The sequence below is a fragment of the Coregonus clupeaformis genome, chromosome 27 (assembly GCF_020615455.1).
Source record: "Coregonus clupeaformis isolate EN_2021a chromosome 27, ASM2061545v1, whole genome shotgun sequence".
In the NCBI taxonomy this organism is placed as follows: domain Eukaryota; kingdom Metazoa; phylum Chordata; class Actinopteri; order Salmoniformes; family Salmonidae; genus Coregonus; species Coregonus clupeaformis.
In genome coordinates this window covers 19385322-19403508 of record NC_059218.1, presented here as the reverse complement: position 1 = coordinate 19403508, position 18187 = coordinate 19385322, and the positions used below count along the sequence as shown (strand labels likewise).

The window sequence follows — 18187 nt, the reverse complement described above, 5'->3', positions numbered from 1 at the left end:
CCTGAAAATAGCTGTGCAGCGGCACTCCACATTCAATCTGACAGCGCTTGAGAGAATCTGCAGACAACTCCCCAAACATTGATAGTAACATGTTTTTACAACAAAATATATTTCATTAAACTGTTGACAGCCCCTCTCTCCGCGCTGGAGAAAGTGATGAATGAGAGAGGGGTGGAGATGGAACACGGTGGTGAGATATTCTGTATAGCTAAAGGTAATTTGTCAGCCTGTTAATTATGAAAATATAAAAAATTGCCTATTACTAGGCTATTCAAAATCAAATACAAATTCACTATATTTGTAGGCTAACTCTGAATTTGTTTAATTCAGGTATTTTTTCGGGCTTGGGCTCATATAGGCCAATTCAATGCATAAGCTCTAATACTGTATGTACAGTATATGGGTGTTTTTAATGAATCATCACCTTAGAAAGCACTGTCCTTTTCGTTGTGTTAGGCTTTGAAACAACATCCACAACTACCATGTTTTCAGCTCAGTTTCAACCGGTTGTTGAACTTCTTTCTTCAAATTATTATAATTTTTTTGCACATAATGTTTTGGTAAGTGTTTGATGTGATTTTAGATGCATTGATGTAAGAGTGGTTAGAGGGACAATATAGCCCTGAATACCAGGCCATTAGCGAACTGATGATCATTGGCGAGTTGGGTACTGCTAACACATGTACAGAGTGCATAAGATGAAGATTATCGTGACTCAACATTGAATTTTACTCACATTGAATTTTACTGTGGTCATTACCAATGTACCCTCACATTTTTTCCAGCACCAAGCAAATGTCAGGTCTGCTGAGTGCAAACTTGAACATTGTGAATGTTCTGTGCAACTTCCAGCGCGCGTTTACTGTGAACACTGAGACTGTACCCGCTTTAAGGTACATTTTTTACAGTGGCGAAGTAGGCTACTGTGGCTATTTGATCATAATGTAGGCCTACCAGAGTGGCCTACCATCAACAACAATGGAGAAAATGCATCCCATAACATTTTAACATGGAAATAGCTTTTGAAAGAAAACATGTAGGGCTCGACATTAACCTGTTTATCCACTTGTCTTTCAGACAAGGAGGCGACTGAAAATGTTGTTTGATGCAAGAAAATAACAAAATAAAATGAATTACTATTCCCATACCATTATCACAGAGAATCAGACAAATTATGCTACCCACTGCCTATTGGCTACTTAGTTTATTCAAGCCTGTCTCAAAATACAACACTGCCGCTTTAAGACAAAAATAATATCTTTACATGACTCGCTTTTCAAAGATGTTTAGAAATGTACATGTTTTGTGCTCTTGTAGGAAGCAGTCACTCCCCTATTGCTGACTACAAATGATCTATAATTGGGCTAATAACTCACTAACTAGCAGGGGATATGAACAAAATGTGCACACTTGGCTACATGCAGCTCTCGCTTTGATCTCAAAACATGCGAATCTGCTCCCGACCACTCATGCTGTAGTGTAAACACAGTCCAGTTCAAAGTAAATGACACAGATCCATATATGGCAATGGTCTATTTGGATATAGGCGGCAGGTAGCTTAGTGGTTAAGAGTGTTGTGCCAGTAACCGAAAGGTCGCTGGTTCTAATCCTTGAGCTGACTAGGTGAAAAATCTGTCGATGTGCCCTTGAGAAAGGCACTTAACCCTAATTGCTCATGTAATGACTAAAATGTAAAATGTACTACAGCTCTGATTGGTTATGCTGCACTGGTCTGCGTAGAGTACGGGCTGAGTAGTGCTTGTCAATGCAGTAGAATCCTACTCGGATGCATTCTGCCTACAACAAAATCTCTTGCATAGTTTGTTTTGTTTCGGTATGTTGCATTGCAAGTAGCTAATATTGCGTTGATTTGATCACAATTGCCACTGTAAAGGGAAACTTTGATAGTGTTAACTAACAGGGAAAACTAGAAAGTTCAATCTCATGCTTCTCTCCATGGGCAGATATTTATTCTACACAGCAGTCTCAGGGAGCTGCACTGCAGTCTTCGGGCTACTGCGCGCAGTTTAGAGGGAACATTGGTCATGACTCAAGACTGTCGGTGTGGCGGTAATACGGTCACTGCAACAGCCCTAACTATGGTCACTATGGGGGACGAAGGGTCTGGTTTGACCACAGTGAACTTGTTCACCTGCTCTCTTATAGGATTATATTGATTACAGAACTATGCAAGCTTGTATGACCTTCTGAAAGGGGACATGTCAAATAATAGTCCACATACTGAGACGTGAGAAGGCAGTGACTGAGACTCCCACTCAACGTGTGTGTCTCTGTCATCTGTGTGTCTGTTTGCATGTGTGTGTGTGCCATTTGACAGAGAAGTGTGCTGTAGCAGATTGAGATCTGGTATTGCAGGTGTATTATTCACGCTACGCACTCATCAATACAAAAATAGTCCTGGTCTTATCTGTGTCATTTAAACCATAATTAACTCAGAACAGGGGCATTTAGACATAAGAGCATGCAACATACCTGTACTTTATTGTAAAATAGACCAGCTCAAAGATACTTGTTATGGTATGTTGTAATGGACCGCCACTATGTGTGTCCACTGTATAATATGGATGCCAAAACTGGAACACAGACAGGAGACTTAAACACACTCGCATGTTCTATCTGTATTTGAAGGCTGTGGAATATTTTTGTGTCTCTTGTGTGTAGTAACAAAATCTCTTGAAACATTTGTTGCACACTTTCAAAGTCTTCTGATTCTAGGGTATTTATGCCTATGTACAGTACCAGTCAAAGGTTTGGACACACCTACTCATTCAAGGGTTTTTCATTATTTTTACTATTTTCTACATTGTAGAATAATAGTGAAGACATCAAAACTATGAAATAACACATAAATAAATCAAAATATAAGTTATATTTGAGATTCTTCAAAGTAGCCACCCTTTGCCTTGATGACAGCTTTGCACACTCTTGGCATTCTCTAAACCAGCTTCATGAGGTAGTCACCTGGAATGCATTTCAATTAACAGGTGTGCCATGTTAAAAGTTAATTTGTCGAATTTCTTGCATTTGAGCCAATCAGTTGTGTTGTGACAAGGTAGGGGTGGTATACAGAAGATAGCCCTATTTGGTAAAAGACCAAGTCCATATTATGGCAAGAACAGCTCAAATATGCAAAGAGAAACGACAGACCATCATTACTTTAAGACGTGAAGGTCAGTCAATCCAGAAAATGTCAAGAACTTGGAACGTTTCTTCAAGTGCAGTTGCAAAAACCATCACCCGCCATGATGAAACTGGCTCTCATGAGGACCACCACAGGAAAGGAAGACCCAGAGTTACCTCTGCTGCAGAGGATAAGTTCATTAGAGTTAACTGCACCTCAGATTGCAGCCCAAATAAATGCTTCACAGAGTTCAAGTATCAGACACATCTCAACATCAACTGTTCAGAGGAGACTGTGTGAATCAGGCCTTCATGGTCTAATTGCTGCAAAGAAACCACTACTAAAGGACACCAATAAGAAGAGACTTGCTTGGGCCAAGAAACACGAGCAATGGACATTAGACCGGTGGAAATCTGTCCAAATGTGAGACTTTTGGTTACAACCTCCATATCTTTTTTTCTTTCTTTTTTTTTTATGGGTAGATCAGCTTTAATATTGCAGATAGATTGTAACTTCCATCAATGTAATTGTCTGCATCACTTCCAATCCCCCATATGTTTTTTTTCTTTTTTTCGTATATATATATATATATATATATATATAATATACAGTGCTATGAAAAAGTATTTGCCCCTTTTCTAATTTTCTCTACTTTTGCATATTTGTGATACTGAATGTTATCAGATCTTCAACCAAAACCTAATATTAGATAAAGGGAACATAAGTGAACAAATAACACAACAATTACATTTATTTCATTTATTTCATAAACAAAGTTATGCAACACCCAATTCCCCTGTGTGAAAACGTAATTGCCCCCTTACACTCAATATCTGGTTGTGCCACCTTTAGCTGCAATGACTCCAACCAAATGCTTCCTGTAGTTGTTGATCAGTCTCTCACGTCACTGTGGAGGAATTTTGGCCCACTCTTCCATGCAGAACTGTGTGGGTTTTCAAGCATGAACTGCTCGTTTCAAGTCCTGCCACAACATCTCAATTGGGATTAGGTCTGGACTTTGACTAGGCCATTCCAAAACTTCCAATTTGTTGCTTTTTAGCTATTTTCATGTAGACTTGATTGTGTGTTTTGGATCATTGTCTTGCTGCATGACCCAGCTGCGCTTCAGCTTCAGCTCACAGACGAATGGACTGACATTCTCCTGTAGAATTCTCTGATACAGAGCAGAATTCATGGTTCCTTCTATTAAGGCAAGTCGTCCAGGTCCTGAGGCAGCAAAGCATCCCCAAACCAGCACACCACCACCACCATGCTTGACCTTTGGTATGATGTTCTTACTGTGGAATGCAGTGTTTGGTTTTCGTGTTATTTGTTCACTTAGGTTCCCTTTATCTGATAACATTCAGTATCACAAATATGCAAAAGTAGAGAAAATTAGAAAGGGGGCAAATACTTTTTCATAGCACTGTATACACACATACATACACACCTACATACATACATACACATATATATCCTTAAAAAAATATATATATATATATTCCCCTTTATTACTTTCCAACCCCGCCACCCTTTCCCTACTTCGAGTAAACTAGTGAACAACAAAGCTTAGGCCTCTACTTCCAGCTTATACCTACTATCTAAATTTAATGGACACAGTCAATTTTAAAATAATTATATTTTGTTTGTTTTTTTCTCCTGAACTTCCTCTACTCTCAATCTCGCTGATCATTTTCATGATGTCCATCCGGTTTGCTTCTATATGCCATATCTTTCTAACTGTGCTCTTTCACAAAAGCTCCCAACCTACAACCTATATACTTATTATGGACACAGTATGCTTACATTATTAGTTATCTTGTTATTATTTGTTGTTAGTTGTTATTAGTCCCATCCTTCAATTCCATTCAACACCTCCCATCTATCTTTTAACACCATCCATATAGGATTTCTATTTGCCATATATATTTCAACTGTACTGTGATGTCTTGCAAAAGTTCTGAACCTTTCTATTCTCATTGTTTCTACAGATTGTGAATTGAAAATAAACATTTTTGCTAAAAGTATTATTATGTTATTGATCGATTGACTATGACTTTTCAGATCACCCAGTAATGCTATCTGCAAGGTTAGCTCCAGGTAAACACTGCAATCCTTCAGCCATTCCTGGACCTGTGTCCAAAAACAAGCTACAAATGGACAGTACCAAAACAAATGATCTAATGATTCTGTCTCTTCGCAGCAAAATCTGCAGAGCTGGGAAGATTGGATCCCCCATATAAATAACATTCTATTGGTAGCAAGAAACTGATATACTTTTTTATTTATCACAGTTTTCCTTAACCAATTATGTTCTTTAATGCAAGGCCGACAGACAAGTTCCTTACTTTCTCCCCCTTCTACTTTCCTCTTCCTTTTTTGCGGTAAGGCTGCAATTATTTGGTTGTAGTTTTGGGTAGAGCAGACATTTCCATATGTTTTTGTTAGCTGCATGTGCGACATAACTCCACCAGTCCTACCGATGATATCATTTATGAAGATTATGCCTTTTTATTTTTATTTTTGTTAAAAAAAAAGAAGTTTTTTGGTCAATTAGTATATTTGACTTTAACCACAATATTTGTTGCATTATTTGTTCTGTCGTTTCTGGAGGATTAAATTGAAATTGCAACCAACTTTCTATGGCTTGTTTTACAAATAGTGATATTTGGGAGATTATTTCCTTTTCAAATAACTGAAAGTGAGTGGTTGTAATCTGAATAAAGGGAAAAAGGCCATTCTTGAACATTGGGTGAGACAATCTTACTAATTTGCTAGAGAACCATTTCGGAATTAAGTATAACTTTTGTATGACTGAAGCTTTTAGTGATAGGTCTAATGCTTTAATATTTAATCATTTCTGTCCTCCAAATTCATATTCATTATATAAATAGGCCCGTTTAATTTTGGGTGCCATTCTTGGATCTGTCTGGAACCGGGAAATTGAGATGAAACGGTAAACAAGAAGACACGACGAAGACTAGCAACAAGATGGCGGATGCTAACGTATTGGTGATGCTATTCACCATTCGTGCAGAAATGGCTACATTACGCTCTGATTTCATGACCGAAATTCGTTCCTCTGTGTCAAGTCTACAAGCTGAAATTATGACAGAAGTCCAGTCAACTATGGCGACACTACAAACAACTATCGCGACACAAACCCAAAAAATAAAGGATATGGAAACGTCGTTTACCGACATCGATAAGTGGCTTACCGAATTGGAGACCAAAAACGATGAGCTTACCTCAGAGAACGTGAAGTTAAAGGTTAGTCTCGATGAACAGGAAAACCGTTCCCGGAGACAGAACATACGTGTGGTCGGAATCCCAGAAGGGACGGAGGGGCGCAATCCTACTGAGTTCATGGCTTCTGTCCTGCAAGACGTCCTCGACGGAGAGACGTTTGACAGGCCTCCAGTCATTGACAGGGCGCATCGCACTCTAGCGGCAAAACCACAGCCCGGTCGCCCTCCCAGAGCAATGCTGGTCTGCCTATATTACTTCCAGACCAAAGAGAAAATTCTTCAGACCTCCCGAGAAAGGGGACAGCTGAACTACAATGGCAAGCGGATCCATATCTTCCCATATTACTCTTCCAACCTGGCAAGACGCAGAGCTGCATACAAAGATGTGAAAGCCCACCTTCACAAGGCAGGAGTCAGATTTGGCCTGATACACCCAGATAAATTGAGGATTACTTTCCGGGGGCTAGCCACACATTTGACGACCCCCAGTCTGCGCTCAACTTCTATCGGGACAATATCCACTCAACAGCGGCACAGAACCCAGATCCGTGAAGGCTGCTAGTTATGTTATTAGGGTGCACACATGGTCAGTTTATGGACGTGAACGTGCGTAACTTTTATTTGCCTTATTTGGGCAGTCCATGCACCGCATATAGATGACTACCTCGGGATGGAACCGTCTACCATGCCATGGTATACAAAGTCATCGTTAATGAGTGTTATGGTGTAATGTAACTAAGCTTTTGATTTATAGAACTGAGGTTCTTTTTCATGAATGAATAAGCCAAAGCCCAATGACGTTCCTGTTAATTTGCTCCTTTAGTTGGGCCTCAAGGTAGGCAAAGAGGCATAATTACTAGGCTATATTCATTTACTTTATGCCTGCAATTTGTATTTTTGTATTGATTTATATAGGCTAGGCTACATGTGACTGTATGGTGTGTGTGTGTGTTTGGGCAAGTGCATATGAGTGCAATAGCGATTTAATGCTTAGGACAATTTAAAAGATTAGGTTATTCATTTTTCATCCACGTTCATAGATCTATGTTAATTCCCCTTTATTCAACATAGGACATAGTTAAACTTTTTTTTCTTCTTAAAAACCCTTAGTGGGCTTCCTGTTAGTAATGTGACAGAAAACAGGGTAGGTACTGTTTTTGGGGTCTGTCGTTTCATTTGGGGACTCTGCAGTAGGGGTTTTCAAAAATTTTGTTTGGGATTACACAAATGTCTTATTCATTATTTTGTTTTTGTGATGCACTACTCAGTCTGGGTTAAGTTATTCTTTAATACTACTGTAACACAAACAGTTCATTTAAAGCAGTCTCCTGGAATGTTTGGGGCAGTGGGCATGTGGTCAAGAGGAAGACAATTCTATCATTCTTAAAAAAGGAAAGGGTTTCAAATGCTATGCTATAGGAGACCCATTTATCTTCAACAGAACATGCTAAGCTGAAGAGGGACTGGGTGAGCCAGGTGTACTTTTCTTATTTTAGTTCAAACAAAAGATGCACTGCCATCCTTGTAAATTAAAAATGTCCCATTTATATTTGAGCACCAAGATACAGACCCTTAAGGATGATTTATTTTGATTACAGGTAATATACTTGGTCAACATATTACTATACTAAATGTATAAAGCCTGAACTCTGACTCCCCCCAAATGTATGTCTGATATGATTTTATTATTTAATCAACACTGCAAGGGACTTGGGTTTATTTCAGGAGATTTGAATTGTACTTTGGGTACATTGGATAAATCATCAACTGCTCCAGTCTCGAATCATAGAGCCTCAAATGCTCTCCGAAGCGTTTGTGATTCATCTGGTTTAGTAGACGTATGGAGAGAGCTAAATCCAAATGTCAGAGACTATACTTTCTACTCTAGACCCCATAATTAATATTCTAGATTGGACTATTTTCTTATGCCCTCTAGTTACATGCATGTTGTCCAGTCATGTACTATTGGTCCTATAGTAATTTCTGACCATGCCCCAGTGTATATACAGTGAGGGGAAAAAAGTATTTGATTTTGTACGTTTGCTCACTGACAAAGAAATGATCAGGCTATCATTTTAATGGTAGGTTTATTTGAACAGTGAGAGACAGAATAACAACAAAAATATCCAGAAAAACACATGTCAAAAATGTTATAAATTGATTTGGATTTTAATGAGGGAAATAAGTATTTGACCCCTCTGCAAAACATGACTTAATACTTGGTGGCAAAACCCTTGTTGGCAATCACAGAGGTCAGACGTTTCTTGTAGTTAGCCACCAGGTTTGCACACATCTCAGGAGGGATTTTGTCCCACTCCTCTTTGCAGATCTTCTCCAAGTCATTAAGGTTTCGAGGCTGACGTTTGGCAACTCGAACCTTCAGCTCCCTCCACAGATTTTCTATGGGATTAAGGTCTAGAGACTGGCTAGGCCACTCCAGGACCTTAATGTGCTTCTTCTTGAGCCACTCCTTTGTTGCCTTGGCCGTGTGTTTTGGGTCATTGTCATGCTGGAATACCCATCCACGACACATTTTCAATGCCCTGGCTGAGGGAAGGAGGTATCACCCACGATTTGACGGTACATGGCCCCGTCCATCGTCCCTTTGATGCGGTGAAGTTTTGTGCCCTTAGCAGAAACACCCCCAAAGCATATTGTTTCCACCTCCATGTTTGACGGTGGGGATGGTGTTCTCGGGGTCATAGGCAGTATTCCTCCTCCTCCAAATATGGCGAGTTGAGTTGATGCCAAAGAGCTCCATTTTGGTCTCATCTGCCATCCCCCGGTGGTGAAGGTAGGAAACAACACCTCCACTTCGCTGATCCGCAACACAGGGACCCCACAAGGGTCCCGTCCCGTCCCGTCAGGAAGTCCAGGACCCAGTTGCACAGGGCGGGGTTCAGACCCAAGGCCCTGAGCTTAATAATGAGCTTGGAGGGTACTATGGTGTTGAAGGCTGAGCTAAAGTCAATGAACAGCATTCTGACATAGGTATTCCTCTTGTCCAGATGGGACAGGGCAGTGTGATGGCGATTGCATCATCTGTAGATCTATTGGGGCGGTAAACAAATTGAAGTGGGTCTAGATTGTCAGGTGAGGTTGAGGTGATATGATCCTTGACTAGTCTCTCAGAGCACTTCATGATAACAGAAGTGAGTGCTACGGGGCGATAGTAATTTAGTTCAGTTACCTTTGCTTTCTTGGGTACAGGAACAATGGTGGGAATCTTGAAGCATGCAATGTACACAGATTGTCTGTTAAACCCAAGATGCTATTTTGACCAGGTCTTTCTGGGTTTCACTTCCTGCATTCCTTCTGTAGCATTTTTGTTCTCCGCCTTGTTTGGAAGCTGAAGCCAAGCCAGAGCAGCATTCCAATAGAAGCAGGGAAATGGCTGGGAAATAAAAAGGTTCTGAAGAGTTAAGGGATATAAAAAAAACCTGGTGGTGTGTCCTAATTGTTGGTGTCCGTTTTTGTTGTCTGTGAAAAATCGATACAAATGTTCATCATAAAAAAGCAGCCCTGGTGGAATATGTGTGTATCTCAGAGATGGCATGCATTATTACACACATACCAGAATTTGCTTGCACATGCACACAAATGCACGCACACACACGCACACAAACATATCCACACACACTTTACCTGCGCCATCACCGCAATCATTCTGGAGCTGAAAATTCTTCTGTTCTTCTGAAACGGTGCTATTAGGTATTTGGAGGGTAAATTACTTAGTGTTAATACAGACACTGAATTATCTGGCACACGTATAGCGACAGGTGTTGAGGTTTGTCTTAATATGCTGAGAGAGGCCTGACTTCTGGAATACAGGGGTAATGCATGCGCAAGGCCATGCCAATGCAGATTAATTATGAAAATCTGTCTGGAGAATGTTGCTTGATTGGCATTATACTGAAATTAAATAATCTCCTTGCCATACTACTCGGTCTTCTTCCTTCTTGGAAAAAGGGATGGATTGTGTGGGGTAAAGAACACATAAAGACAATGTAAATTAACTGTATTTAAATTGAAGTGGATAAGGGGTACATTTCACCAAGAAGCTGAACATATGCTACAAAGAAAATAATAGTAACATTTCAATAAATCTATTTTACAAAGACATGTCTACTTCTCACTCTGCAGGTCAGTGGAAGCAGTGTTGTGATGACCTGATGAAGATCGAGGTGCCCTCGCCCAGAAAATCCCATTTGGTCACAGCGAAGCAGGGGTCGCTTTACCACGAAATGGGTAACTATTCAATAACACACACCACCATCACATAGGTCTACACACTCACTTACACTTAACACAGTTTGAATGATTCTAATATTAGTCTGCAGACCTGCTAGAATTTTCTCTAAATTCTTAGACATTGGATGTGGGGAAATAAAAGATTGCTCTCAAAAGATGATATTGTTGTCATCAATATTTTAAGTAGTCCTTGTACAACAGTGCAGTAGTGCGATTTCTTAGTAAATTGATCTTTTGTGAATCTTCTAAACTAACTTATTTCCCCACAAGCTCTAAAGAAGTGAAAATACAGTTGATCACCATTACCACACATTTCGGGCTTTAAGGTAAAGCGAGGGATAAAATGAGCATAAAGAGCAACAGACAGAGTGTCTTCATAGAGCTGGTGAAAGATCCCAAGGTATTGAAACCCCTCTCTACTTTTAAGGAAGATGGATTGAATGAAACCTGCTCCAATAGAGACTGGGATGAAAAACCTGTTTTGAGCACAAATGGCAATAAAACATTTTTATTTTTAAATTACTTTAACCGATACGACAGTGTACATAGAAGCACAATGGTGGCATTATCTCCAACACCTGTTAAGTATACCACAATGACTCAGATGGATCAAGGCCCTATTCAACTCTAGTCTCTGTACCTAGCTAGCCAAGGGGAACCAGAATGCATCAATACCTATGACGCAGTTAGGGCACTGTGAAAGATGAGGGGTAGAGAAGAATGTTAGGAGGCATTATTTCAAGGAAGTGCTGGAGGAAAATGGATCAGAATTGATTTGTTCCTTCCGCATGCCTGATCATAATTGATTTGTTCCTTCTGCATGCCTGATCATAAGCTTGGGGCTATTTTAATAGATTCACTAGAACTTCTGTATGTAATTTTTTTTTTCTCCACCTCTTTCCACCCACACCTCATTTTCTCTACTCCCTCACTCCTTCTCTCCTCTCTCCTTTCCTTCTCAATTATCATCTATCATATTGTCAATTTTTTTATACAACTATACTATACCTCTCTACACACACCCACTACTCATCATCCCCTTCCTCCTCCTCCTTTCTTCCTCTCCTCCTTTTCCTCAGTCACTCCATCTTCCCCAGGTGAGAGTGTGGTATTCCAGGATAACTCTGTGTCTGCTGAGGTGTGGGCCTGCTCTCCTTCTACTATAACCACAGGTAGAGTACCTCCAACAGTAACGGCACCACACACACACAGAGGAAACCGGCACTTCAACTTCACAACATGAGTCACAGTGGAAGTGTAAATAATGTGCCAGCAACAATACACAACTTTCACCTGCCATGCCAACCAGTCTTGGCATGGCAACTACAGACTTACTAGAAACAAACCACAAAGTGCTAATGGGGTGATTGCAGTTGGGACTTGCGCTCATATGGTAGGGGAAACCTGCCAAAACCAGGCCACATTAGAACACTCCATTGACTCTGAGACATCCAAAATCATTTTGACATGAACATTAAATGTTTATTCACCCGTCTGATCTGTCAGCTTACCAGACTGACACTAATCTCTAGAATATTACCACTGCTTTGTGAGACAGTTGTCACAGCTACTGCACTGGGCAGGTTAATAGTTCAGCTCGAGTTCTACTGTACATTTTTTTTACATTTTAGTCATATAGCAGATGCTCTTATCCAGAGCGACTTACAGTTAGTGAGTGCATACATTTTTTTTTTTTTTTTTTGTGGGAAATGAACCCACAACCCTGGCGTTGCAAACGCCATGCTCTACCAACTGAGCTACACGGGACTGTAGGCTTGTGTTCTTCTCTCCTAGTCCTGGAGAGCTTTTATTTCAGCCCAGCAGTTATACCCCTGATTCAGCTAATCAAAGTATTGGTGATCAGCTGAATCAGTTGGTATAGAACATTGGCCGCAAACTGCAGTACACTTTTGACCACAGTGAACCAGGTCAGGTCAGCAGCAACTGTGATTTCCTACAGTCATCTGAAACCAGAACTAATAGCTCTACTGTCAACAAGCCCGAGACACACTGTTCCTGGGAGACAATGTACAACATCAAACGTGAACTGTTTTGCTTGGTAGAGTGTTCGACTGACTCAGTCATTGTAAACACTGACTAAGCCAGGGCCTAATCCAAGTCAATGTGCCAAACACTCCAAATATCTCACTGATGGATAGCTGATGGATGTTTAAAGAAAGGCCAGGGATGGGTCAAAATGGTTACAAAGTCTGAATTATGCCATAGTCATAGTATCGGATGCGTTGGCGTGTTTATACCGGAGCTAGGTGATGTAATGCATATGAGTCTGGTACAACAATGGACAATGGATGGCTGTGTGTAGGTTTTGCATTCTTTATATTGTGGATTTCAACCGTGTCATATGGTACCTTATTGTTATGATGGATTAAAGTAAACATATATAAATATTGGAGTCAACACACTCCTTAATTCCTTAATCCTGATCGAATCACATTAACTATAGTTCTGAGCTTTGTTTTTCTTGTCTGTCATCTGATTATTTATGATCCCAGGCTTATGTACTACCTTGTCCCACACATTACCCCTGAGACATGCCATCCACCCCGCCTATCTGGCAGGTTGCTGGCAGGTTGGCAGCTTCTCAACATCAGTAATCACTGAAACTGGGGGAGTCAAAAGAATGCTGCTGAACTGAAATCTTAGACCGGTACTCCACTGTGTGTGGTGGCACTTGTGTTGTGCAACATTCCCACAAAGCTGTTTGGCGAGGTATCTGTTGGGCGGGGTGGGGGTTTGGGTGAGTGTGTGTGTGTGTGTGTGTGCGTGCTTGTGGGTTTATGGAGGGGGGCTTGGAGGTGGGGGATTTTGGGGATCGCTGTGATATTCTCAGCCGGATTTAGAGCTCTCAACATGAAGAAATACTTGTAATAATTTCGTAGAATTGAAACACAACCACTTTCTGAAGCTGAAGTTTTATCGAGTCAGCAGACATTCGAATGGTGTCTCTGCGTCGCTCAGAGGAGGCTTTGCAGAAAATGCTATGTCAGTTATATGAAATGGTGCCAAATTTGTACTGTCACTAAATATGATCATATTTATTTTACAGTTATAAAACAGGTCAAATGTTATAGTAAGGCATTTATAATTTGATAGTTACTATATTTAGAAAGTGTTTCAGTCATTTCAAGCCCTATTGCCCCGCTTTTGTTGAATAGGAAAAAAATCATATACAGTGCCTTCAGAAAGTATTCACACCCCTTGACCTTTTCCACATTTTGTGTGTTACAGCCTGCATTTAAAATTGATTAAATTGAGATTTTTCTGTCAGTGGCCTATGCACAATACCCCATAATGTCAAAGTGGAATTATGTTTTTTAAATTTGTTTTACAAATGAATTAAAACTGAAAAGCTGAAATGCCAGTCAATAAGTATTCAACCCCTTTGTTATGGCAAGTCTAAATAAGTTCAGGAGTAAAAATGTGCTTAACAAGTCACATAATAAGTTGCATAGACTCACTCTGTGTGTATTAATAGTTTTTAACATGATTATTTAATGACTACCTCATCACTGTACCCCACACATACAATTATCTGTAAGGTCCCTCAGGCGAGCAGTGAATTTCAAACACAGATTCAACCACAGAGTCCAGGGAGGTTTTCCAATGCCTCGCAAAGAGGGGCACCTATTGGTAGATGGGTAAAACATTTAAAAAGCAGACATTAAATATCCCTTTGAGCATGGTGAAGTTATTAATTACACTTTGGATGGTGTATCAATATACCCAGTCACTACAAAGATACAGGCGTCCTTCCTAACTCAGTTGCCGGAGAGGAAGGAAACCGCTCAGGGATTTCACCATGAGGCCAATGTTGACTTTAAAACAGTTACAGAGTTTAGTGGCTGTGATAGGAGAAAACTGATGATGGATCAACAACATTTTAGTTACTCCACAATAGTAACCTAATTGACAGAGTGAAAAGAAGGAAGCCTGTACAGAATAAAAATATTCCAAAACATGCATCCTGCTTGCAACAAGGCACTAAAGTAATACTTATTATCTTTTTGTCCTGAAATCCAATAAAGCACAAGGCCAAATCTACACTGGAGTTGCTTACCAAGACGACATTGAATGTTCCTGAGTGGCCGAGTTACAGTTTTGACTTAAATCTACTTGAACATCTCTGGCAAGACATGAAAATGGTTTTCTAGCAAGGATCAACAATCAATTTGACAGAGCTTGAAGAATTTAGAAAATAATAATGTGTAAATGTTGCACAATCCAGGTGTGGAAAGCTCTTAGAGACTCACCGCTGTAATCACTGCCAAAGGTGCTTCTACAAAGTCTGAATTAGACTCAGGGGTGTGAATACTTATGGAAATGAGATAAACATTTATAAAAAACATGTTTTCAATTTGTCATTATGGGGTATTGTGTGTAGATGGGTGAGAAGAAAAATTTATTTAATCCATTTTGAATTCAGGCTGTAACACAACAAAATGTGGAACACGTCAAGGGGTATGGACACTTTCTGAAGGGACTGTATGTTTAAAAAATATATATTTTTTTAATAATATTTGTACTGTGTATTTGAGCTTGTGTCTTCAAAAGTGAGTGCACCTCAGCAATGTATAACAATTTTTTACCAGAAAGGTGAGTTCCAGAACTTTCTAGAACTATGCAGCATTACTAGTCTATTTAGGCAAAAATCTAAATCTTGCCGTAACGTTCAAGAGGTTAACGTCAGACAGAGATGTTTAGCCTTCTGTTTGTGTTATTCTTTCTTACAGGTAATTTAATATTGGCATGCAGCCACCCTCAGAGCTGCACCTGCTATTGTGATAAAGCATGAACCTGTACTCTCCACAGGGCTTTCGTTATGGGTGGGCCTTAGGGGGCCTGACCCGCTCTACCATACCTCCCTGCTCGCCGACAGAAAGAAGCGCCAATCTCTGATAAAGCATCCGAGCAAGCGAAACAATGCGCCTCTCAGTATGTGTAGCCCATGTATCTGATTCTGTCTGGCCAAAAAAGTATGGCAACATGCACACATAGGCGGACCCGTGAAAAAAACGTGCCCACCTATCGACATCAAATGCCCGTCCAACTGATTCAGTCTGGTGCCAGCCCTGACTATCCAAGGTCCCCATCACAGGTCCCCTTTGGCACGTGCAGCTAGATTAATAATTGGCCAGCCAGTAGTTATTCTCTATGGTATAACAGTACTGTTATAAAGGGACACATTAAATGGAGTGGAATAATAGGATTGTGATCTTTGTTTTTAAATGGATGTCTCTCTCTTTCTGTCTCTCTTTTTCTGTCTTCTCTCTCACTCTCGCTGTCTACCCCCCCTCTATATATTTATTCATTCCTGTGGTACCGGTGTAGTTGAAGGACCCTCCATGATTGCCAGGTTGTCCCAGTCAAGTGGACCATCATCAGGCAACTGCATCATCCAGGACAGGATCCACCTCTTACCAATCTCCAGCACCCCCCCACCCCCCAATTGTACTCCTGTTCTTGGGAGTGACGTGCAGTGACACCCACCTCTCCCATGACACAGTGTCTCTGTACTGTACCTATTACTGTCCTATAATAGCACAAAACAGCCACAAGAGGTTGCTGGTCAAGCTAAACCCTCTGGGCTGGGTTCATTGGCTGCTACCCCTTCACAACATGGATCAGTGCTGCACCCTGTTGAACTCACCACTGAACTTATCCAGTCGAGTTGACAGACATGCATCCACTTTGCCCTCCCATGCATATTTACTGAACACACCACTCCATCAAAACTTAATGAAAGTTGTGAACATTAGTATCTGTTACTTAGGGACATTTATTTGTTTTGATATGAATCACACACAGTGGCCTGACGCATTCCAATATGATTGCCACTCAGCCTTATCTAACCAAACAGGACTTAGAGGCTGCCAGGTCCTTATAGAGCTTTACTTAAATCAAGTTCAAGTTTTTTATTACACTCATATAGCAGTAAATACAAACTGAAGTATATGAACATACAAAATATCAATAAAAATACAAGAAACATAAACAAAAACAATTGTAAAAGTGTCGGTCAGGATGGGAGCTGAAGGATAGATGGTAATTTCCCCGGGAGTTGAAGCGGTTCAGAAAGTATTGAGAGCAGAGGAAGCGTTGATGATCTTTATGGGAGCCGGTTAGTCGGCGTCAGAGAGACAGTCAGCCTTAGCAACGCACCCCTCATGCTCTCCTTCCCCCGGGTTTTTGTAAATGTTTAGCTGGCTAGTCACTCCTCTCCAGGAATGCCCCAAATTGCGGGCTGCAATCACACACTATTGCTAATTGTAGCATTCCACACACTTGAGTTATTCTGGTAATGCAGCCTTGACCTTTTCTAGTCCAGACTCAATGTTTTATAGGACACTTCACTCTTCTCTTCACCAAACCCAATCGGCTCTAAAATGCAGTTTTATTGATTTTAAAGGGTAAAAATATGTCTGTTTGATTTTGGTACTTATAGTCTTACTTTTAGTCTTTAGCCTTTCTCTTACTATTTAAATTAGACTGTTGTTTTTTTCTGACACAAAAATGCAATATGATTGCAATGCAAAGCATGTAGGATGGCAATAAAAACCTAAAACCCTTTATTTGTATGTCTTCCGATTGTTGTCATAAACTGTCACCTCCGTCAGTGGCGTGTCAACTCTCTCATTGATGGCTACCCAAATTGTTGTCATATTCACTGTTCTGTAGTTTATGCATCAACTATTAAAGGTCCAGTGCAGTCAAAATGTGATTTTCCTGTTCTTTATATATATTTAATAACTATGAGGTTGGAATAATACTGTGAAATTCTGAAAATGATAATGCCCTTTTAGTGTAAGAGCTGTTTGAAAAGACAGCCTGAAATGTCAGCCTGTTTTGTTGGGATGAAGTTTTGGCCTGCCTGGTGACATCACCAGACAGTAAATTAGTTAATATACTAATAAGAAAGAGTTACAAACTTCTCTGCCAATAACAGCAAATGTTCAGTTTTCCCCTAGACCACTCCCAGACAGTCCTGGCAAAATTCTTGCTTGAGAAAAGCAATTTCTTTATTTTTGACCATATGAATTGAAAACAATCACTTTAATGTACTTCATTGTTACTCAGAAATGATTTGATACTGAGGATAAAACTGCTGCATTGAATCTTTAAAGTATTTGCTGTGCTAAACCTAAGGAAATACAGTGCATTCGGAAAGTATTCAGACCCCTTAACCTTTTCCATAGAGCTCCGAGACAGGATTTTGTCGAGGCACAGATCTGGGGAAGGTAAACAAAAGATGTGTGCAGTATTGAAGGTCCCCAAGAACACATTGGCCTCCATCATTCTTCAATGGAAGAAGTTTGGAACCACCAAACTCTTCCTAGAGCTGGCCGACCAGTCAAACTGATCAATCGGGAGAAGGGCCTTGGTCAGGGAGGTGACCAAGAACCCGATGGTCACTCTGACAGAGCTCTAGAGTTTCTCTGTGGAGATGGGAGAACCTTCTTGAAGGACAGCCATCTCTGCAGCACTCCAGCAATCAGGCCTTTATGGTAGAGTGGCCAGACGGAAGCAG

The 18187-nt window shown here is 40.4% G+C and overlaps 1 protein-coding gene across 3 annotated transcripts in view; it reads left to right on the top strand.

The window, feature by feature from the left end:
* The window catches only part of LOC121541594 (rhotekin), a 47510-nt gene extending 30279 nt beyond the window's left edge, over positions 1 to 17231 (top strand). For all 3 annotated transcript variants that reach the window (XM_041850726.2, XM_041850725.2, XM_041850727.2), the window contains exons 11-13: positions 10534 to 10638; positions 11721 to 11813; positions 15991 to 17231. In XM_041850726.2, coding sequence (XP_041706660.1) covers positions 10534 to 10638; positions 11721 to 11813; positions 15991 to 16142 — 350 coding nt within the window. In that variant the 3' untranslated portion in view covers positions 16143 to 17231. The remainder of the gene's footprint in view (positions 1 to 10533; positions 10639 to 11720; positions 11814 to 15990) is intronic.
* The last annotated feature ends 956 nt before the right edge of the window (positions 17232 to 18187 follow it).